We start from the raw sequence: 23,131 nt of genomic DNA, 5'->3' as shown, positions 1-23,131 counted from the left end.
GACAAACACATGAAAAGATACTCACCCTTATAAAATAAACCACTATGAGATATAATTTTACACCATCAAATGGGCAAAATTTAAGAATTCTAACAATACCAAATGGGGATCAACAGCTTATGAACACCGCTGGTGAGCATGTAAACTGGTCCATGCAGCCTGGAAAACACTTTGCATGATCTCATGAAATTGCAAACACTGATTGTGAGCCAGCAACGTAGTTGTGATGCTCGCACATAAGCATCACACGCATGAGACTGCTCACGGAACATTATTCATACCATGACAACCAGAAGACCGTCGGCAGGATAATCCATACATGAGCCGTAGTATAATCGCTTGACAGAATACTACCCAGGAATGCAAGCGACTGAATGACGGCTATGCTTTAGAGATGAAGTGAGGAAAAAAAGCAAGTTGCAGATGACTCCATGCAGTAAACCATTGTTAGAAAGCTCAAAAGCAGGCAGTGCATTGTCTAGGGGTGATAGAACGATTTTCTTTTAGAATCAAGGAAATAAAACACAAAATCCAGGGTAGTGGATACCTAAAGGCTGGGAAGCAGTGAGTTTCTCAGTCATCTACTTCATAGGAAAGTTTTCACATCTGCTCGGGATTTCTGTGCTCTAAAACAGAGTATCTGCTGCACAAATAACAGAACTATCGATTTTGTCTTGTATTTACCTGTAGATACAAGAACAATATTTCATAGTCATCCAAAGCTGACCATATGTATTTCAAAACAAAACACCAAAAACTCCAGAGATGATTCAATTTGTTTGTCACTGGTGAGTACTTGGAAACAACTATTCTAGGTGACAAGAGATTTCCTCCCAGAGGAATAATTTCCAGGGTCGCCGGCAATCGGTATTAAAAATTTATAAGGGAAGTGTCACATTGTAATAACCTTCAAATGACATGAAGAAGGAATTTAAACACCTACTTTACAGGACCTTATACTCCGTGAAACAGAAACTCTTAAAAGTCTCAGTCTGAGAAACTCTGCTACCCTAAAAAAAGAAAGGTATTTAACTTGGCATTGAGGATCCTGGAAAGGAAGATGGACAGGCTTCTTAAAACAAAACAAAACGAAACAATTTTATTGTTGGTTTCAGCTATTTTTGTGTTCTTAAAAGAAAGTTCCTCAGAACAAACAGGCAGGTCTTCTATTATTACTGTCCACAACAAGGGTGATGACTTTTAAACTTTGAGAAAACAGCTCGGTGGCCTCTGTCCAAAGATTGGTGAGCACGCCTCTTTTCATACACTCTTCCCAAGCCATCGTCTGGACATATTTAATGGATGAACTTAGCCCTGTGCTTCTCAATCAGTTTAGAACTGCATTTTCTAACTCACGAAGACAACCAAAGAGTATTCAAATGCCTAAGATTTCACGAGTCAATCAAGCACCTAGCTCTAAGCTGCTAACCTAATAGTTTAAGGCACAGCCTCTGTCCTCAGTGAGCTCATACGAAGAAATGAAATAAATACACATGAAAAAGATTCCAGAACAAGACAGTGTGCTCAAGTGACCAATGAGTGGTACAATAAGCAATGTTGCATCACACTTCGAGATGGCTGAAAAGAATTTGTAGAGAAGGCAATTTCCTTCCAAAATACACGAGGATGATAAATTAGCCCAGAGAACATGATATATTTTAGGCAAAGGGTGATGGCAAAGGACCCTGAACAAATAAAGACAATGAATTTGACTAAGGGGGGAAAAAAAAGAAGATTGAATTCAAGGACAATCTTTTAGAAAGCATAAACCAAGCTGAGAGAACCCTACAGGCCAAGCAATCATTTACAACCATTTATACAGTCACCTTCAACATGAGAAAGATTCCTGGAGCACTGATTTATAACAACTGGACCGAAAGAAGATAGATGCATCAAGTGTGAAGAGAGTAAGGACGCAACATCACTGAAATACACGATCTACCTCGGAGACCAAGAATTTCAAAATTAACTTCCAATTCAGAAAGTCTCTCAAATGCAACGGCTTTAGCACAGCCAGCTTCCTAACCAAACTATGCATAGACACTGGAGATGAAATTGCATTTTTACAAAAAACAATCACACAAAAACCAAAAATGACCTAATGTCCATAGAAGAGAAAAAATACCATTTGCTTACACTAGGTATTTTTTTTGTTAGAATTCAACCACTATTACTTCTTTGAAACATTTATGTAATGCTTTATTCATACTACTAAATATTCTTACCGTAATTTAGTAACCCATCCACTCAAATTCTTAGATTAAGTCTGTTAAAAGTTATCCTTTCAATGAAATAGAAGTCCCATTACATGGACATTGTTCATTTCATTTAGATAATAACCAATTTATCAAATGCCTATTGGGGGCCAAATTTTTGCAAAATCTTTAGTAGTTCTATTATCACTATCTGTAGAAGTCGTATAACATAAGCCAGTGTGACACAAGTTCACCATCCTGAGTCTGTGTTTCTAAAGTCAAAAGTGCTAAACAGCAGAGTTTTCTGACATTTGACCATAAAACATGACACACTAGTGTGAGGCCCTTATAGCCTTTCATTAATCTAACGTGTAAATGCATTTCACTGCAGGAACATGAAAGCATTTGATTGGGGGGACTGCTGTGGCTGTTATGTAGACACCCATTTTACTAAATTTACTATGATTCTGTAAGTCAAGTACCCAGCTCTCAGCTGCTGACTGAATTAATGGTTAAAACACAGTTCCTGCCCTCCATGAACTCATTTTGAAAAAAAAGAGAAATACACATTTAAAAAGGTTCCAGAACAAGACCATATGGTCAAGTGGCCAGTAAGGGGTACGGACAATAGGCACTGTTTTATCCCTCCTGGAATTCTCATTTCTAAAACACATCAGGGTTTTTAAATAGCTCTGATTCATTCATCACAGCTGACGGGACGCGTGACCAGTATTGTCAAGTAAATCATGACCCTTCTTGGGATGTGCTCCTTCAAGATGGAGCTGATCCAGAACCTGTCAGTATAAAGTAGCAACACCAATACTGTGAGGTCTCAGTGCCAAGAGGAGACCACAGCCATGAAAACTGGTGAAGTCTCAGGATAAATGGACTCTGCAAAGGTAGGGCGTGAAGGCTGCATGCAGAGAGCAGGACGAACACGCATTCTTTTTCTCCAGAGGCTCTGCTCCTGAAGACCCAGGGTGGGAGGGTCCACAGAGAGCATGTCTGTTAGTTTTTCTAGATCTAGGTTCTAAAACTGGGAGCCACAGAATGGGAGCCCCTAGGAGGAGGAGCTCCAGGAAGACCAAAATTTGGGAGAGGTAGGATTCTACGCAAGACTGGCAAGTATAACACCGGAGGAGAAGTGTTGGCATGCCAGAGCCATCTGCCAAAACCAGTTCACCCTCTGTCACCATTAACAGACTTGTGGCTGGCCACAGGGTGCCCAGTTAGACTACATTTCCCAGCCTCCCCTGCGTATTTGAGGTGGCCAGGTGACTACATGCTCTGCAATGGCAGATGATGCGAAGATGTGTGCCACTTTCGGGTCTGTCTTAACACACTCCTTGGCAGTATCTTCCTGTTTGGGACACGGAGGAGTCTGTCACCCAACTTCCATTATACACATAAGGACAACACCTTAAGGGATGGCAAATCACAAAGATGGAAGGAGCCTGGGTCCCAGAACGTCTGTGTGGGTCACAGCTGCCCTGCTGCCCACTTTCCTCAGGACTGTCGTGTGAGACAGAAACGAACTTCAATGTTTTTTTAAACTACTTGATTGTTGGGGCTCCTTGCTACTGTGGCTGAGGGCTTACCTAACAGTGTAGGTAAGGCAGCTGCACCAGGCACTAGCCATCCCGTTCCACCTGTTCCATTCCACCTGTCCGATGTCTACAACCCTATCCAAAAGGCAAACCCCACCGACGGAAAATCTAAACAAAACTGCCATTTCTCACCCACATCTGCATTCTCTGGCCAGAGCCTCTGTAGAAATAGGAATTAATTCATTCAGCAAACTTTTGAGCACCTATAGAAACGGCATTATGCTCTACACTAGGAAGATAAAAACCAAGGGAAAAAAGGAAAGCCAAGAAAACCCTCTCTGGGCCAGGCCCTCTGTACTGCATGCTTTTCACCCAGAAGTTAGGCCCTAGTTTGTCCCCAGCACTTTGTGGTGCTTTTCACATAACAGGCACTCAATAAATATTCGTTAGGTGGATCAATAAATTCAAGTTGTCCTCAATGAACTCAGTCTAATGAAAGAAATGGAGAAAACAACACAATATAGCACCTCTTAACATCATGCGCACGCAATGCTTCATGATTTTTAGAAATGAAGATATGAACATCAAACAACATAATGGTGAGAGCTATAGAAGGGCAGAAGGAATGAGAAATCAATAAAATCTTCCTGGAGTTGAACAAAAAAAAAAGGAATCAAGAAAGGACGTAGGGGGCGGCTGGTGGGCGGGCTCCTAACGCTGAGATAGGTGGTTCGATTCCCACATGGGCCAGTGAGCTGCGCCCTCCACAACTAGATTGAAAAAAAAAAACGACAACTTGACTTGGAGCTCATGGGTGCTGGAAAAACACACTGTTCCCCAATAAAAATTTAAAAAAAAAAAAGGAAAAGATGTAGCATCTATGCTATGTGAACATGTTTCCTATAACCAGAACTGAGGGCAGAGTTGCAATCATACAATGAACGTAGCTTGTACCCCTTTACGTGACTACTATTGCTCTCATTAATTAAGCCCCAAACTGAAATCTCTCCTTTAGTATTTACATCATCCTACTTGCTGAATATGAATTGCTGTCAACCCAGACCTCCCTCTTCTTTAACTTTCAGATTTAGTTTTCATTTTGAAATCTAAAATCAGGATTTATTGGACTAGTTCTAACAAGCCCTCTATCCTATAATCAAAGAATCTCAAAGTTGGTAGGAATCTGAAAAGTCACCACAGAAACATTCTGAGTAGTCATTTATCTTGATCAGCTCTACTCAGGTCTCCTCTGCAGTCACATGGGGGTTTTATCCATCTTTTAGGGCACTTTGGTCTCGTCCTAGCGTGTGCTTGTTGGCACGCACGGTCTTGCTCTCCCACTAGAACGCATGCTCTTTATGTAGAACCTCCATCCATCTCTAGCTCATATTCCTCCAGTGCTCTCACCAAACACTCTGCAGAAAGTCGTCTTTTAATGCAATCCCATCAGCTCTCGAAGTCCCTGTCAAGCCCCAGCCCCACCTCGTCGCTTGTTCCTAGTACGGCCTCATTGTCACCTTCAGAAAACATGAGTTGTTGCCACTTCCTCCCCCAGATCCACAGTCACCCCCACAGGTACAGCTTCCTTCCTGTTTTGAATGCCAATGATGCCACATTACAGACTTTTTTTCACCTCCATTTCTGTCTGTTTTACGGATTAGGGCTTCATACTCCAAACATTAAAAAAAAACACATCTATGAAACCAGTTCCAAACAAACCACCCCATTTGGAAGCTGCAGAAACGTCTGTATCTCAGAAATCGTCAGATGTTTCCCTGCAGATGTTTGAAGCCTAGAATCATCAATGGCCTTTCCTGGCCCATCTTTTGTTCCTCTGACAAGGTTACTGTGCTTCCTTGAGACTTCCTGTTTGAATAAGCACACACTTGGGTGTTCAAACTCCCCATGTGTCCATTATTCACCATAAAAGGGACCTGAGGAAGTAACCAGGCAGCTGAACACAAAATGATGTATGAACAAAACCAGCTGTGTGTTAGCAGGATGAACAAAAAGACAGCAGGGACCTAGCGCACTGCTGTGAATTTCAAACCCAGGGTCTATTGAGTCCGGCGCAGTTAAAAAGCTGCTGATTCAGAGAATGAGCGGCCCACTTCATAATTGAAAACTCACTAGAGACGCAAATACGTCTGTTTTTAGTTATTTCCCTAGAGTTTCACCCCAACCCCACCCTTCCTAACAGTCTCCCTCATGGGAACAAAGCTGACTGTCCTGTCTGTCACAGAAATGGCAACAACAACGCAAAAGCCGTCACGAGAAAGCTTAATACCTATTTTCAGTTCCAATCCAAACAGCGGGTCCTCCCTTCCCCAAGGGGCTTTCCTATAAAAAGACAGAAACACAGAGATACGCACACAAGAACACACGAAAAGCAGCCCAGAAAACAAGTCTACACTCTCCAAACATCTGGCAAACGTGTTAATGTCCAGAATTAGTCCATCTTTTGATATCCTGGATTCACCATCCCCGTCTTGTGCCTGGATAGAAAAGCTTCCAAGTGGGCACAAGTTTAAAACCAAAATCTTATTAGAATGGCCACAAAACTGAATGGCCCCCCATTCCACCAGGAGTCGATGCTAACTTCTTTCTTGGCATGTGGCAAAAATGCTGAAAACAGCAGGAAACAAACCAGTTTGAGCCTCTCAAGCAATCCTGATAAAGTAAACAAATTTTATGGCAGCTGTAGTACAGATGTGCCCACAAACTTTCATAATCTGTAGTAGAATTCTAAGAATTTAGTCTTTAATAGACTTTCTATCCCATGAAGTTATCTAAAATACTCACTATAAATTCAAAACTGCATATAGAGCTGCTCTAAAAGTTAATCCTAGACACGCAACCCCACAGAAGAGGACCCTTTTTCCATGAAGGGGCCATCACATGGCCAAAGCAATGAAAGTCTACAATTGTTCTCTTGGTCTCCACCCCCTTCTCTCCATCATCTTCGTCCTTAGCCCCTTGTTTCTTCCCACCTCCCCAAAGAATACACAATTGTAATGAAAATTTCAGGATGTTCATCTCTACCAGATCATGATTTGGCATTACAGTAATCATCTAAAAGTATAGTGACACCAGACAACAAGAGAAGTCACCTGTCTATCAGAAGAAGGTCCATGGTGAGCAGAAACCCCTGAACGAGGAATGGCACGCAGGACGGAGCTCAGGTGTACAGGTAAACGGCTAAATCAAGGCAACTACACCTGACTTCTTTGGTAAAAGAGTAAATCAATTAAACCGGGACCCATCCCGCAAATAAAACGTTTTATAGCTTGAAATTTTCTGTTTCTTTCCAACTCCAAAATTAGATGCCAATATTCTAGAAAACTAAGGTCTAAGTGTTGTTAAGGGATGGGGGTCAGAAAAAAACAAACTCCATATTTAGATCTAATCATTTTACATTGCCAAGTGACTATCACGTATTCCTTAGTAGTTCTGATAGGAAAATGATCTCAGGTTTTGAGAATATGACCATTCCTGCCTCTAATCAGGATTTGTGCCGCCACAGCAGGAAAACATCACTTCCCGGACCCTGCCAGTGATTAGGACGCCCCCCAAAAAGAGCTGTTCAACTCATCTCAACAAGCTGTCACTACCCCCTTTTCAAAAATGACGAAGCTTCTCTCTTGGAAATACCATTGACCCTTGAACAACACAGGGGTTAGGGGCGCCAATCCCTGCACCGTTGAAAATCTGCGTATAACTTTTGACTCCCCAAAAACTATAGTCATCCCTCAGTATCTGCAGGTGGTTCGTTCCAGAACCCTTCTCAGATACCAAAATACGTGTACGCTCAGGTCCCTTATATAAAACGTAGAACAATACATACACTTGGCCTCAGCATCTGAGGATTCCTACCCCCGGATTCCCAACCAGGGATCGAAAAATACTGTTTTTGATCCGAGATTGGTGGAATCCGGGGATGTGACACTGCAGATACGGAGGGCCAACTGTATATTTATTGGGAAAAAGTCCGCATGTAAGTGGACCCATGCATTTCAAAGCCATGTTGTTCAAGGGTCCACTGTAGTTAGATGCTTCCATTCTCTTTCAAAAAGTTGATGGAGAAGCTCTGAAAAAACACTCATGCTTCTATATTTTACCAGCTGGCGGGGAGCAGGCAGGGGGTGGCATTTGAAACCCAACACTCAGCCCTGAAATGTAGCAGTGGCTACCATTCCACCAACCTCTCCACGAGAGGAAATCGAGCAGGTGCATCTAAAAATCACCTCAGGTCTCTAGGATGTGACAATGTAAACTAACCACTTGTCATCACAGAAATACAATATGTACTAAGCAGGTCTGTGAAGAAAGCAGGGCTGTGATTCAGTGATACTTCAAACGTAATCAGTCAACGTGCACCTATAAAGAAAAACCCACCCTAGAACCACTGAGTTCTAGAAACGGAGATAGTCTGTAGTGGGGGAGCAGAACAAAATACAAAATCTAAGTGGAAATTACGACCCCCTTCTTCAGAGATAAAGGAAAGAAGAAAACATTTTTAAAGGTATCGACGGTCCCTTGATTGAAACTTCATTCAGCAAAACTCTGGGGACACTAAGGAAATACAGACTGAATAAGAGATAGATACATAAAAAGATAGATTGAGTAGTTAGAGGTTTACAAATTAACATACAGAAATCAAGGTGAAGGGAGTCACTTCTGATGAAATCGCCTAGAACCACAGTGGTTATCAATCAATCAATCAATCAATCAATCAATCAACCAATCAAAGGTGGTTAGACCTATTCAGTTAGCAATTTGAACAACAAAACAGCCTCCCCTTAAGAGTTAGAATTTACTTGAAGCAGAGGGAAATGAAACAGAACCTGGAGATTGACCTGGCGCCCTTATCTTCAAAGATGTCAGATAAAGTAAGCAACTGAACTAAATTCAGCGATTCTCAACAACCAGCAAGGAGTCTGGATAAGGCAGAAAGCAGATAAGGTGGCATTCCCCTGACCACCCTTCAAGAAACGGGGTATGCGGTACACTTTTCCTGTCAGGAGACACTGACAAAACCCAGGATCTCATTCTGAAATTCAATAAATTCCTTAGAAATTCCTAGAGACATTAACAGCTAAATATTATAAAACTAGTCTAAGTACCCAAAACCTAAAATTCTCCCACCACCACCAACCCTCTGTTTTTCACACGTAAGTGCAAAGCCCTTTTAAAGAGAAGCAACGCAAATCCAGAGCTCCTCCAGCGGAGGGCTGTCTGAGACTCCAGGTTCAGTCTTTCGTTTCATATACATTCATTTCACTCCCCAGTTAATGGTCTTTGAAAAGCTCTCTATCACTTCCCAGGTCTGTTTTAACACGGGCAAGTGGCAAGAGCAGAATCGATCCACAACAGGTCTGGCTTCCAACCTAGACTCAGCCTGTTGCGCCTTAGAGAAGTCCCCAGTCACCTAATATGATTTTTCCGTAGGGGACAACAATAGTTCTCAAGATTGTTTTAAGGATTCAAAGAGGTAACCAGGAGACATGCAATGAAAGGTAATTCCTTTCTTCCGTCACCTAGTTTTCCAGATGCTCATCTCCCCAGAACACATCTTACATGTCTCCACTACTCCATGAAAAGCAAACGATACCTTCACTATTACTGGTTACTTTCAGATCTTTATTCAAACAACTCACCCTCCATTCATGTCCAGTTGGGTCTTTTCTTCAAGACCCAAGAAGCTTTTCCTGGCTAACTTCAATCTACACTCTCCAAAGTGCTTTGCAGATATTCACTCTGCACTTCAAAAAGTTGCAACTGAATTATTGTTACTGTGCTTAGATTGTCACACTGATTTCCTGTAGGTGAATGTTTTTGTCTCAACTCCTCAAACACATTACAAATTACTTGAAGATAAAGAATTTTTGAAGTCTTTTGTTACCTAGATATCGTCTATTACCATGGCCATAAATGAAGAATTTTCTCACTAGCTGCCTTATTTACATAAGACCTTTGTCCACTAATAAGAATCACAAGCCAATATGCTCATCTCATTTTGAGTGGGCAGGTCTTTTCACTTAGTTGGAAATACTTCACAAAATTTCATAAACTTCTCTCAGAAAGCCACACAATTCAAGCGTCAGATTTATTATTTCTAAAAGGCTCAAGGAGAGAAAACCACTACATAAAACATGCCAAAGGAAAGATGAGGTCTTCACATTACACGTTTTAAGCAATTTGTGGAACATTTAGTTTTCACCATAACAATTAAATGATAAGTTATATAAAAACTAGACATTGTAACCAAAGCACATGCTATGAAGAACACTCTTAAGAGAATTCTCTACCTGCAACAAAAACCACAAACTTACCATCTTATTACTTCAAACCACAAAACATCAACCAAACCCATTACCTGCTTAAAGGTAAGTGAGAAGCAAAGAGAACTGCTCATCTCACACAGTCCCCACACTCCACTTCCTCACACTCGGCTTGAGGCTCAGCTGAACGCTCTTCTGACAGCACTCTGCAGGTACTTCGATTCAAACCAACCAAAACCTTAACTAAAATCAGCTGGTTCACTTATCTGTCCATTCCCTCAGCAAATATTTGTTAACACCTATTAATGCCAGCAACTGCTGCTAGGGAATGGAAAGATGGTAACAGAAACACATCTTTGACAATTAACCCTGAGATTGTACGCTCTCCTGTTTTAAGCCAAAATCATACCCTCCCCCCTAAAAAAAGAAGAAGAAAACCAAAGGAAATCTCCTACATATTATTTTGTATTATGATTGGTCAAAATGTTTCTTAATTCTTTTTTCTTTAGTTTGAGGAATAATTTACATACAATGAAGTGCACAAATATTAAATGTAGAGCTCTGAATTTGTACACACCTATACACCCATGTAACCTCTCCCCAAGTCAAGATATAAGGCATAAAGGCAGAACTTATAAAGAAAAAAAGAGACTGGTCATGAACTGCATCTCTGAAAACACTGACAGGTGTCTCTCTCACTGCCATGGGCAATCATCCTGGTCAGCAGAAACCTTCACATACACTGTGATTGATCGTCACGAAACAAAATTCATTGAGTCCCAAACTCTACAAAACCAACTGTCTTTTTAATTTTAAGACATTAAAAAAAATGGGAATGAGGCTGATTCTGAATGAATATTTCCAAGAACTTTCAAAACTAAAAGAAGATAACAAAGAATTAAAAAAATCCAAAGATAAAAAAAAAAAAAGTCCAACCAAGATGATATAACAAAAATCCAGTGTTGCCTTCACTAGAACAGGAAGCAGCCATGCAGTGGGAAACAAAGAATAAAAGAAGGGCGCTGAGGGAATATAACTCCTAAAGTTTTAAAAGAAATCATGTAAATCCCCTAATTCATCCACCAGCCTTGCCACAAGGTTCTCCTCCCACAAGAGATCTGAGAGAGTCATTGTCTAAGAAAGAGATAAGTCTGCTTTATTTTATTTCATGAATATGTAGCTGCCCAGGGCACCAGGCTGACTGGACCCAGTTATTTTAGGATGGCCCCCGGGAAGAGCCCCTGGAAAGAAAAGCAGACATACTTAATTAGTGTTACCACGGTTTGGCACAATACCCTAAAACCTCAGGGACAGTTCTATAAAAGCGTTTTCTGGTCACCCCTTTTAGCAAGCTGTCAATTTTAGGCCCACATGAGCAAACATCTAACTTTATCATTTCACAAGAAAGGGGCAGCTTGCAAATCCCAGCAGGTCCCTCTCACAAATCTCCGGGCAAGTGACTTAGGCAAGGGAACAGGACCAGCGCACAGCCATCTTGAAATTTTACCCTTTGAAACTGACAATTTAAGATAAGGAGCAGATTAATCCCCTATTTTTTTTTTTTTTAAATCTTCTCAGGAATTTTGGGCAGTGAAAACAAACAAACAGCTCTGCTCTAAACTTTGACACTTTTCCCTAAAACCCAAACAGAACAGCAATAGAGCTGTCACTTAAGTACAGCTGGAAACAAGGAACAAGGAAAGAAGCATCTGTTGGTTCCGCAGCCGGTTAATTCTAGACAAACAAGTGGCTGTTGTTCATCTGCCGAACGGCTGTAATGTGGATACAGTCGGTGACACTGCACTGCATGTCTCCAGTTCTCCGTGATTCTAAAGAAAGAGACGGCATACCCCAGTATGTCCGTCTTCTAATTGTACCCCTAATGAGTTAGACTAAAAACGACGCCATACACAGTAAGCAAATAATATATTTCATTGTAACCTTTCCCCACCACTCAGTAATAATCCCTTTTAATAGTCTATTTCAGTCATAGACATGCGACTATATATTTTAAGTGTTTGTGTCCATTTTTAAAGAAAAAACACAATATTAACATTAACATTCCAGAAATACCTATTCCCATGTGACATGCACCCTTGTTTGGGTAATAATTAGGCTTTTATGAGCATCTTTCTCATAAAATTTACCAAGCTGACTTCAAATCACATAAAAGTCCCCAAACAAGGACAGTTATAGATCTTTCAATTCCATATCAGTTCCATAGCTTAGTACTTTTTTTTTAAAAAGCTACAGAAATAAAACAATCATGTGCCATATTTAATATTACCTATTACCGTGACATATATCCCCCAAAGATGGAGAGATGGCACTGAAAAAAATAAACACAGGTTCAGAAGTATTGCTGAGAAGAATTTAAGATAACGTGCAATGTTTGGGGACTTCTAATAATTCAGGCATTCATTTATTCCCACCTTCTCCTCATCTTTATTGAACACTTTGCCAGACACATTGAGAAGCTCTGGAGACACAAAGCCTCCAGCCTCCATCCCAATGGGAAGTTGAGTGAATGCTCTCTGTGCATGCACCTTTCACTTAGAATTTACTCTGTAACATTGAACATACTAGTCTAGAGCAGAGATCATCAAACTTGTGCTGCTGAGGGCCAGAGAGTAAATATTTTAGGCTTTGTGGGCCAGGATACACAGTATCTATTGTTAATTACTCAACTCTGTTTTTGTAGCGCAAAAGCAGCCACAGACAACACGTTAATAAATGAACCTGTGTTCCAACAGAACGTCATGGATTCTAAAAATATGGATTTCATATAATTTTCACGTCATCAAATATTATTGTCTTTTGATTTTGAACCAATTATAAATGTAAAAACCATTCTTAGCTCACGGCCCACAAACATGGGTGGCAGCCCTGGGCTGGATTTGGCCAGCGGGCTATAATCTGCCTGCCCTTCATTTAGACCTAGGTCCCGAAGTCGGGGAGATGTCCTGTGAATCACTACACATCCCAGCTGGGTGCTGAGGTACAGCAAGTCAGTAATTAATGTTAGTTATATTGCACTGAACTGAAAAGATGACTGAGTTTCTGATCCTGCCTTCGAACACCTCATGGCCTAGAAGTGGAGATAGACGAGTCAGGAACAGCCAATGCCACGTTATAAGTGCTGTGGCGGATACGTACAGGGCAGTGTGAGTGGATCACCTCAGCCAGGCCAGGAAGTAAGACAGAAAGCAGAGAGAGAGAGAAACAGGGAAGGGTTCCTGCAGATAGTGACACTGGGACAAGTGTTCCCAACCAACGAAGCAGCCTTTTAAGCATGGAAAATGACAAAATTTAAGCCTAGAGATTAAAAAGGTCTAGATGCTAAAGTACCTTATACCCCATGCTAAGGAGTCTGGACTTGATCCTAAAGGCGTGAGGAAGCACTGCAGAACTTTTAGCTGGGAGAGAGCTCATCAGATTTGCAGTTCAGAACCATCGCTTGGTCGAAAGTGTGGCTGCCTGAATACAAGGGGCGAAACTGAAGGCAGAAAGACCACCAGTGAGTTAGGAAGCTCTTGCAGGAATCCAGGTGAGTTCGGTGAGGAGCTGCAGTAAGGCAGAGATAAAGGTGGGGATTCCAGGGATGTAGGGGCTGGATACAGGAGGCAAGAGTAGAGCCTTCGGCAGACGGAAGGAAGGATGGGGGGAGGAAGGAAGGAGTTACAGCTGCCCACAACCGACCTGCCTCCCAGCAGTGGAGCCCATCTGCTCACCAAACAGTAATCTATACTGATCACAGCCTATGGAACATGGTGATCTTTCATGAGAGACTTGGTGAAAGGTGGATCAAAGAGCCTCGTAAACATTGATGTGGCTCTGAGTTGGGTAAGATGATGACGAGGGACGAACTCAGTTTTGGACATGGCCTCCGGACATCCCAAATTGATGCCGTCCAACTAGTCTTTAGTGCTGGAGGAAGAAGAGCTTGGAGACACAGACTGAGAATTTACCGATTTGCACACAGCAAGTGACGCCTTGAGATTAAGAGCTCACTGAGGGAGAATAAGCGACATGAAGAAAAGACTTCCAGAAAACAGAGGTGAAAAGACATAGAAGGACTAGAAGGAAACCCGAGCGAGTCTGGAATCTCTGAATCAGTGTGTACATGAACTTGCATTTTAAAGTTGCCCTGGAATAAAGTAGTCAACTCTTTTGAGAGATCTGTTGGAGAAGCTGAGAGGTGCAGGGGCTAGTGCTTTAGATCAAGGAGTCAAAACCCACCTCCGTGGTGACTTTTGGCAAATCACACCTTAGCATCCTCACATGTGCCTGCACCAAGCTGTGAAAATCTCACCAGTGACAACCTAGAGACTTTATAAACCGTGAAATATTACTTGTGAAGACAGGAGCGTCAGCCTTCCACACTTTTCTACCAGGTACTGTGCTATGTATTTAATGGGTATTTAAAAAATGTTTGCAGAATATTTGGCAGTAACATGAGAATGTATGCACAGGGGGGAGGCGTGCTTAGCAAAAGGCAAATCCAACTTCCTAAAAGGATTTAGAATTAAAATTGTCAGACCTCATCCCTGCCACAAGTGTGGCCAATGACAAAATTATGGGGGGGTGGGGGTGGGGGGATTGCCTTATAGTTCCAACTTCTCTCCTAAGGTGTAAAGTGTCGTTCTGAATGCCTTAGAAACACAGAGAAGGTGTCTACAGGAAAAAGCAGTGAACTGTAGAACTGGAAAACAGCAACCGTATAAAACTGTGTTCAACAACCGCTGGCCATTAAAGAAGAGCTCCTTCACGACTCAAGTTGAAACCTGCAAAAAGGTAAATCAGGCCTTTGTGAGACAAACGAAAATAGTGTCCCCTCAGGGTGCGCAAATACCACAGTGAAGTCACCTGCGTGAACTATTGCCTGACATAGTCAGAGCCTACCTTGCAAAGACTTTCCTGGGAGGGAAAAATTGCTGTCTGTTTCATGTTAAATATACGCTCAGAGGACCAAACAGAATAAAATGTAATGTCCTTATACATCAATTATTCTGATATAAACACGCAAAAAGGATATTAAGCTACAGCTAAAAAGCATCATTTGACCACTATTTGTTCCTAAAGCTTCTGAGGAGCTTGGAAACTAATGTGATCGTGGTGTAAATTTTAGGAGTTCCATAAACTTTGATTGAGTTGGTTTTATAAGCGCTCCCTTAATCCAATTGTTTTCAGAAAGAGGGAAAGCTACCTTCCTCTAAGATCGAGAGCCACTCTGCCAAGTTTCCATCCACAATGACCGTCAAGTTCATTAAAATGGCTATTTAATAAAAAGCAAATTCTCAACTGCCCCAGTGATACTGACAAAATCTGTTACGACTTATTAGGAAATACACAAGCCAAACTTAAACAGAAAACTTAATCCATACAGAAGCTGAAGGCAAAATAGCAAACACTTCTCTTTAGAAAAAGGGTGCCTGGCTGAGCTGTCTCTCCACAATAGGCAGAAAATGTGGTTCTGGTTCCCACAGCAACTTTAACTCATGTTATCCGAGGGTACACGGCACCCTGCATCCTGGATTACTGTATATGCTGTTTGAGATATGGCTACTTTCAGAATCAACACTGATTTTCCTGGCTTTTGTACAAGTGATGCTAATTGTACAAAGATCTAATTTGTACTTGCCCTCTGTTAAAATGTGCCTCAGCCCCCGTCCCCGCCCCAAAAAGGTACCAGTTAAAATGATCATGTAATTTTAGGTATACATGTGTGTGCACGAAAAAGTTTCCAGAAGGTTACGTAAGAAATTGTGCAGGGTGGTCTCCAGGGCAACTTAACAACCAGACTCACTAGGCATGAGACTTACAGTGTCACTTTACCATGTCATGTTTTATTTTTACCATTAAAAAAAAAAGACTTACGATCCGCGCCAAAACACGTATGTGACTACTTAAGTACAATCTGACTTTGCTTATTTGAAAATTTACGGTGTTTAAAGTTCAACATGAAAAGGCAGCCTAGCAAAGTGGTGGCTAGGCCTCGTTCTTTCACACTGTGCACTTCCAGTTTCACATGCTCTGGAAGGGCGAAGCATCGTACGCATCGCTTGTTTGAGGGTATGTGAAATCTGAACTGGATGGGAGATTTAATAGATGCACAAACAGGCACGGCACTTGAATTCATGGGAGATAATTAGTTAGCTAGAGTCCATGCAGTAACTGGACTTAGGGAGTGTATAGGCTGAACACCATAAAGCCTTGCCTATTTGCCATAAATAATGGATCATAGCACGCATGTATACACATAGCTTTACCATTTAAAAAGAGCAAGGGGGGAGGGAGGGAAGGAGGAAGGGAGGGAAGAGAGGGAGAGAGAGAGAAAGGGAGCGAGGGAGGGAAAGAGAGAGGGAGGGAGGGAGGGAGGGAGGGAGGGAGGGAGGGAGGGAGGGAGGGAGGGAGAGAGAGAGGGAGGGAGAGAGGGAGGGAGGGAGGGAGGGAAAGAGAGAGATATTGAGACATCAACCCTATTACATGCAAATCTCCCTCCCCTTCCTCACCACACACAATTTCCTCCAGGACATCATTTCTGATCCAAGAACAAGTACAATGAAGTTCTAATCAAGTTTTTAGAAACTGTCTCTCTGTACAGTTAAAAGTAAATGTTTTTAGAGTTATTCACAATACTCACATGAAAACTATTTTAAATAACTTTTTGTTTTTACTTAGGAATTTTAAATTCACAGTTTATGAACTTCACTAACCAAGAATATTATCAAAAACTGAAGAAGTTTCCAGCAAAAACAAGTCTCCAAACATATAATATTTTTATAGTTAAAAAGTCATGTTAGAGTCCTAAGTAGGTGAACTCTAAAATCTCTTTGGACCTTTTAAGACCCAGGGTGAATATATCTACCTCCCAGTAGTAGCAACCTAACTTCACTGATACTTACTTACCTACCACATTATCTGTGTAACAGAGAAGCAATCTCTGAGTAATTTACCTACCTCTTTAATCACCTGAAATAACCTCTTGCTACATAGTACCCACCGCAGAAAACTCAGAAGGCCAAGACTGACAGCCTCCCCTTTACCAACATAAGACGATTCTTGTTCAGAAATTTTCAATGGACTCTCAGGCACTCCTGAGACATCAAGGCAACCCCTTTGCTTGAAAATGCTTACTATTTGAAAATAGATAAGCGTTTGTGAGCATTCAAAATTCAACACACTTTAACTAGTCAAAATTGAAACAAAAATAGTTGGATGTAAATTTCAAAAGCAATCTTGGCCAAGTATAAAAATAGAACACCTAGGAGAAAATAGAGCACCCCACAAAGTTATAGGAGACCCTAGGTGTCCTGCAGTCTGTAGAGAGGCACCTGTTACAAGATACTGCTAGTTCTGTGTGTTTCCAATACCTCTGAAAAACTGGAACTCAGTACAATTTACTCCCTCATCTCTGAAAAACAGGCGTCTCAGACTTTCATTTTATGAACTTAGTTTCAAAAAGTTTCATCTTCCTAATGACTTGTCTCCAAATAAAATGTTATTTACTACTAAGGTGCTAAATACTGCTTCTCTAAAACTCACTCCACACACAATAATTTAACTCCACTTTTCAAAGCACTTTTTGGAAGTCATATTCTTTCTCTGGCATCTTGACACTTATATAAAAGTTCAGTATACCAAAAAGCAGTGGAAAGAAATTATACAAAACCATGACCACAACCATTTGCCTACTAAACACTCCTTTCAAAGGCCCCAGATAATGTCATTAGCCTTATAGAATTATCTTGCTTTGACAAAAGAATGGCTTGGCACTCTCTTCCCTCTGGAAGTTCATTACTACCAGCTACCAGTAAAATCAAGTTTCTCAATGCAATGGGGATTGAAGCGCCACAAATCAAATGTCGGTTTCTCACACGGTTTGTTACTTTGTTAAACACAAGAATGTTTGTTTATATATTTCAATGAAGAAGGAAAACTTACCCAGATCAATCATGATGTTTGCTACTTTAGGATAAACATGTCCATCCTCATTCACTCCCCAGCAAAGACGTTTCCTATACATCCCTTTCCTGATTTCCAAAAGGTCACTAATACATGTTTCTACACTTGCTTTGATTCAAAGCAAAAGGAAATCACTAAGGAGAGCCTTTTCACCCGGGGACAAACCTGGGCCCGGCAATTATAGTGAGTGCAGACACTTCCTTTTGTTTTCTCTATACCAGGATTAGCAGTAAAATAGTTTTGTGGCCCTCAGGCTGAACAACTCTAAAGAACAATAACTTTAAAAGCGAATTTCTATTTTAATTACACATAGGTATTACCCGAAGTAGAGGCATTTGCTCCCCCTCAAATTCCCTAATCTTAGACCTTTCCCTCTCTAGTTTATTCAACAGAGCAAACAGCAACCACCCTCAACCCTGGAAAGACATTTCAACAAGGTAACCGTGGACCTTCTTGTCTTTGATCCAAGAATGCGTTGTGATGGCCCTGCTAGGAGAGAGAAAAGCGCGGATGGGGGTTTCTGAGTAATGCTTCAGAAAAAGAGGGGCAACAACAGTCGGGATGGCGAATAATCAAGGGAGTGAGAATTCGGTTAAGTTAGAACAGAAAAGCACACAGAGAGATGCTGGCGCGAAGCATCCTGGCCCTCGCGGGATGTGAAGCATTAGATCTAGTTTAGAAGTTGGAGAAGGGAATGTGTGTGTGTGGCCCATGCTGGGGAGCAGAGAGCCAGCGCGCGGATGCTGGGGCCCCGCAGGCTGGGCCAGAGGTGAAGACGGCCGGGACGCTGGGCTGGAGGCGAGCAGTAGTAGGGGGACAGGGCTGTCACCGCTTACCCAGGTGCAGTGTGAGGTTGATGGAGTTGGGGTACTGCACCCCAGCCAGCATGGTCTGGCTTTGCCACCAGGTGGTGTCGGCCTGGTTGTTGTAGTCGGTCAAGAAGGCTGCCCCGTGCTGCAGGTGGGGCTGCCCGGCGTCGCACAGGTGACAGGACTTGGTGACCCCGGTGACCCCCGTCTGCACACAGTACTCCTCAGGCGGAGCCCCGCACGTGTTGGTGGCCACCACGGTCACGTTGAAGGCGGCGTTGACGAACTCGGGCATGCAGCGCTGCGATCGCCCGCCCTCGTCCGTGCACTCGTCCATGGCTGCCCGGACGCAGCCGGCCGCCGCGGCCAGCACCGCCAGCACCGGCCAGAGCCGCCCGCGGGCCCGCAGCGCCCGCGCGGCCCGCTCGCCGCCCCTCATCCCGCTGCCCGCGCGCTGGGCCACGGCAAAGGCAAGGGCGCGTTCCTCTCGCCCAGCGGCGTCCCCCGGAGGCCGCTCCGCGGGCTGAGCTTCGGGGCCCTGGGGCCGGACGCGCGAGGCAGGCGGTGGCGGCCGCTCACGCTCGAAGACTGGCCCGTGGGCACCGCGGGCGAGGGCCGTGCGGCGAGCTGACCACTGCCCAGCGCGCCGCCTCCGCGCCTCCCTCACCCACCCGGGACACTGCCCACACTCGGCGCCGACCCCCGACTTCCGAGCGCGTGCCCGCGCGCGCGCGCCCCCGGGGAGGAAGGAGCAGGGGGTGGGGTCGGCGGGGTGGGGTGGGGTCTGGCCGACGAGCCAGACCAACCCGGCCTCCTCTCAGCAGCGCCCGCGGCCCCCGTCGCTGCTCCCCCGCCCTCCGCGCGCCGTGGACTGCGCGTCCGCCCCGGCGACTCGCGGCAGCGGCGGGGGCGGTGGCATCTTGCGCTCGGGCCCGCGGCGCGGAGGGCGGGGAGGGGCCTGGAGGGGCGCGGGGGGTGGGCGGGGCGCGGGGAGCGGGCGGGGCGGCGGGGCGGTGCATGCCGGGAGGGCAGGGGAGGCTGCGGGGCGCCGGCGCCGGGCGCGGGCTGGACAGCGGGGTCCCGGGCCCCGGGCCCCGGGGTGACCCCGGATTGCGGGAGGGGTTAATGCAGGTGGCCTTAAAGGGGCGACACCGGCTCGAGGAGGTCGCTCGAGGTCGGATCCGGGCCCCGCGCCACCCAGGGCCGCGGCAGTGCGGGTCTCCGCCCGCCAGGTGTCGGTCCTCGCGTCCGGCCGGGCCGCGCACCGAGGCCGGCGCGGGAGGGGCCAGATGGTGGGAGCGGCCTGGCCTCCGGGCTCCTCTTCCCCGCGGGCTGGCGGGGGACGCCCCCTGCTGCACGGGCCCCGCTGCAGCCCTTTGCGAGGAGAGGGCCCGGGGGTGTTCCGCGGGCTGACCCGATCCCTGGAGAAAAAAGGGCCTGGTTGCAGCAGCATCAGTCTGAATTTCTGAAGCGATTTCCTGCCTCTATATTAAAGGGTAACCAGTCGGTTAACAGGGGCAGGGAAGGAAGTGAAAAGGCTGGGAATGGAATGACATTTTTCCCCTGGGTACGCACCCACTGCGAAATTCTTCCACTGTGTTGTTTATGTTCCCCAGCTTGCCTTTAAAAGACTCAGAATTATCTGGATCTGACATCCTCCTTTTCGGGCCTGCTGAGTCACGGAATATTCTCCGTGCCAGAATGACTCAGTTCGCAGAACCTGAGCCAGAAGATCATGAGTGTTACTCCCAGGTCAGAACCTGCGCAGTTACCAGCGCTGAACGCACCAGCAGAGACCGGGAGGAAGGGAAGGGAGCCTGCTGCAAAAGTCACAGCCCACGGCGGTGGTTTTAAACCTTTGGAGTCCCCAGGCTAGGGGGATGCACGTAGTGGATTCTGATGTGACGGATTTAAAAAAAAAAAAAAAAAAAAAAAACCTTTTCAAGAACTTAATAGTAAAGTGAGAATAATAAACACATGGGGTGGGGGGTGGCGCGGGGAGCGGGGAGCCATACCTAGTTTTGGACCCACTAGTCCCGTTAAGAGGGATGGTGGGGATCTGATAGAATCAAATAAATAAATTTTAGGTTACTATGGTGGGATCAGTGTCAGCTCTAAAAGGGCCTCAAGGATAAAGGTCTGGTTGGCGGGGAGGGGTTCAGGGGATTTGTCAAAATGCTGAACTTGCTTAGCAAGTACATGGATCACTTACATCGTTCATTTCTTTAATGAGGTGGGTGGAGCTTGTGCGTGGCTAACCGGCTCTAACTCCTCACCACTCAGCACCTCCTCTCTGGGAGAAGAAAGTTGCAGGGCTGTGGGTAACAATGTTTTAATCCTTTCATGCCTGAGTGGAAGCAAAATAAATATCTGCATTTATACCTAGAGGGCATGAGATTCTCAGTCCTTGATTGTACTCGGAAACAAACGAGGGCATATAGGACAAAGATAAGGATGTTAGCTGTAAATAAAGCCAAGGATATTTTTCATAACTATATTAATGCACTTGCCTTATAAATATTCAGTTTTTAAAAATTAGATATTGGCAAAGAAAAGGGTGGGGTCTTTTTGTGTGGGTGCCACCAAGTCAAAACAGTTAAAGGTAACAGACCCCAAAGGTTGCAAAATCAACGTAAATGTTTCCTTGTTACTGCTCTCTTGTGGGTTCTCAGGAGCGAGGGTACCTTTGAGCTATTGCTTATGCTATCTACCCCATAATTTCATTACCAGAACCTCTTCTGGTATTTGTAAAGCACGTAAAGAGACTTTGAATTCATTTCTAAATTCTGTTGCTCATGCGGATGTGTTATAGTGACAAAGAAATACCTATTTTGAAAAAAAAGTAAAATACAACTGCCCACTATGCTTGATAAAAAACCTTTGTTTCATTATGTGAATCCTGATTCAAACAAACCAAAGGTTGAAACAAATTTGTTTAAGAGAATTAGGGAAACTTGAATACTAATTAGATATTGGGTGATAACAAAATAAGTATTTTAGGTACTTGCAGATGGTACTGTTGACTGAATAGTTGTGGGTGTTTTTTTGTTTGTTTGTTTTGTGTGTTTTTTTGGATTGGAAGTGTGTGAGATTTTCTTTTACTTCAAGTTACCCTGTTTTTTCAAAAAATTCCAGAGCCCTTGAACACATGGTCTTACTGCTTGGGAACTCCATTATCTAGTAAACAGATGTGGTGCTCTGAAGAAAAATGTGAACGTGTGGGAGAAATGGGTTCGGATGCCTCAAAAGATGTTGGTGGTACCCAATCACCAGTGCCTCTATGCAGCGAGAAAGGTAGAATGAGGGGATGTAGTTGTTGTACAGACAGAAGAGCTCCACATTTAAAAAAAATCCTATCCATGTAGAACTACAGAGAAAAGAGATTTCCCCCATCAGGGTCTATATAAACAATTTCAAGGAAGGATGCTGATTTTCCTGGCTTGAGTCACCTGCAAATCCCTGGACATGCCCACTCCTGGCCAGGCACACACAATACTTAACATGATTAAGCAGCCCACCAGAAAACCATGGAGTTTGGGAAAAGCAGTTCTCCAAAGAAAGAGGTTCTGATGCCAGAAGGGGGGCAGGTTGTAAGGCAGAAAAAAACAAACAAAAAAAAACCAAACAAAACAAAAAACAGATGTCTACGACATCAAGATTGAGAATCTGATATAATTAGAAAAATAATTTAAAAGTTGCATTGACCTCTTAAGATTGTAACTTTGCCCTTTTTTATCCTTTTAGAATTATCAATGTGTTTATTTTTCCATTCCTTAGTTTTTCTGTCCTCATTTCCCTGTATTCTTCCCAAGTCTAAGCACCATGAATGCTCTATGCTTTATCTTTCTTTCATATTTAGAATGCAACCTAAAGATACAGTTACTACTAATAATATAATGTTGTTAGCCCATATTTGCATTCTGTTCAAGTTTTCCAAATGTAATAACTCTGAAGCAGGAGATACTAACTATGTACATAGAGTTGAGGAAATTAAGACTCAAAGAGATTGAGTAATCTCTGTAGCCTCATGAGCAGCAAAGCCAAGACTGCAGCCTGCCCTTTCTGGCTCCCTGTCCAGGGCTGTTTTCTTTTCTGTTGTGTAAAGGTCATGGTAGAGAAGAGGGTAAAGGAAGAGATGTCTCAAACGTCCAAGGTTTTGAGGTTATCAAATGGAAATTTTAAATTAGGTGAAAATTAATGTGATACTAGAAGAGAATTACAATATCAATTTCAAAGTTACACTAACTACACATGACTCTTTGTGTTAGGTTTATAGATCCTGCCTGGGTCCTTGGTACAAGTCCAAGCATAACAAGATAAGATATCTTTTGTGG

General features: G+C 43.6%; 1 protein-coding gene across 1 annotated transcript in view; it reads right to left on the bottom strand.

The window, feature by feature from the left end:
- LAMC1 (laminin subunit gamma 1) overlaps window positions 1–19,789 on the bottom strand; it is a 108,815-nt gene extending 89,026 nt beyond the window's left edge. Inside the window, exon 1 of the mRNA XM_019728589.2 lies at window positions 18,825–19,789. Within this exon, the coding sequence (XP_019584148.2) occupies window positions 18,825–19,236 (412 nt within the window). The 5' untranslated portion in view covers window positions 19,237–19,789. The remainder of the gene's footprint in view (window positions 1–18,824) is intronic.
- Window positions 19,790–23,131: the final 3,342 nt, after the last annotated feature.

This window comes from Rhinolophus sinicus, linkage group LG17, assembly GCF_036562045.2.
Source record: "Rhinolophus sinicus isolate RSC01 linkage group LG17, ASM3656204v1, whole genome shotgun sequence".
Lineage (NCBI taxonomy): Eukaryota > Metazoa > Chordata > Mammalia > Chiroptera > Rhinolophidae > Rhinolophus > Rhinolophus sinicus.
This window is presented reverse-complemented; position numbering and strand designations above follow the sequence as displayed.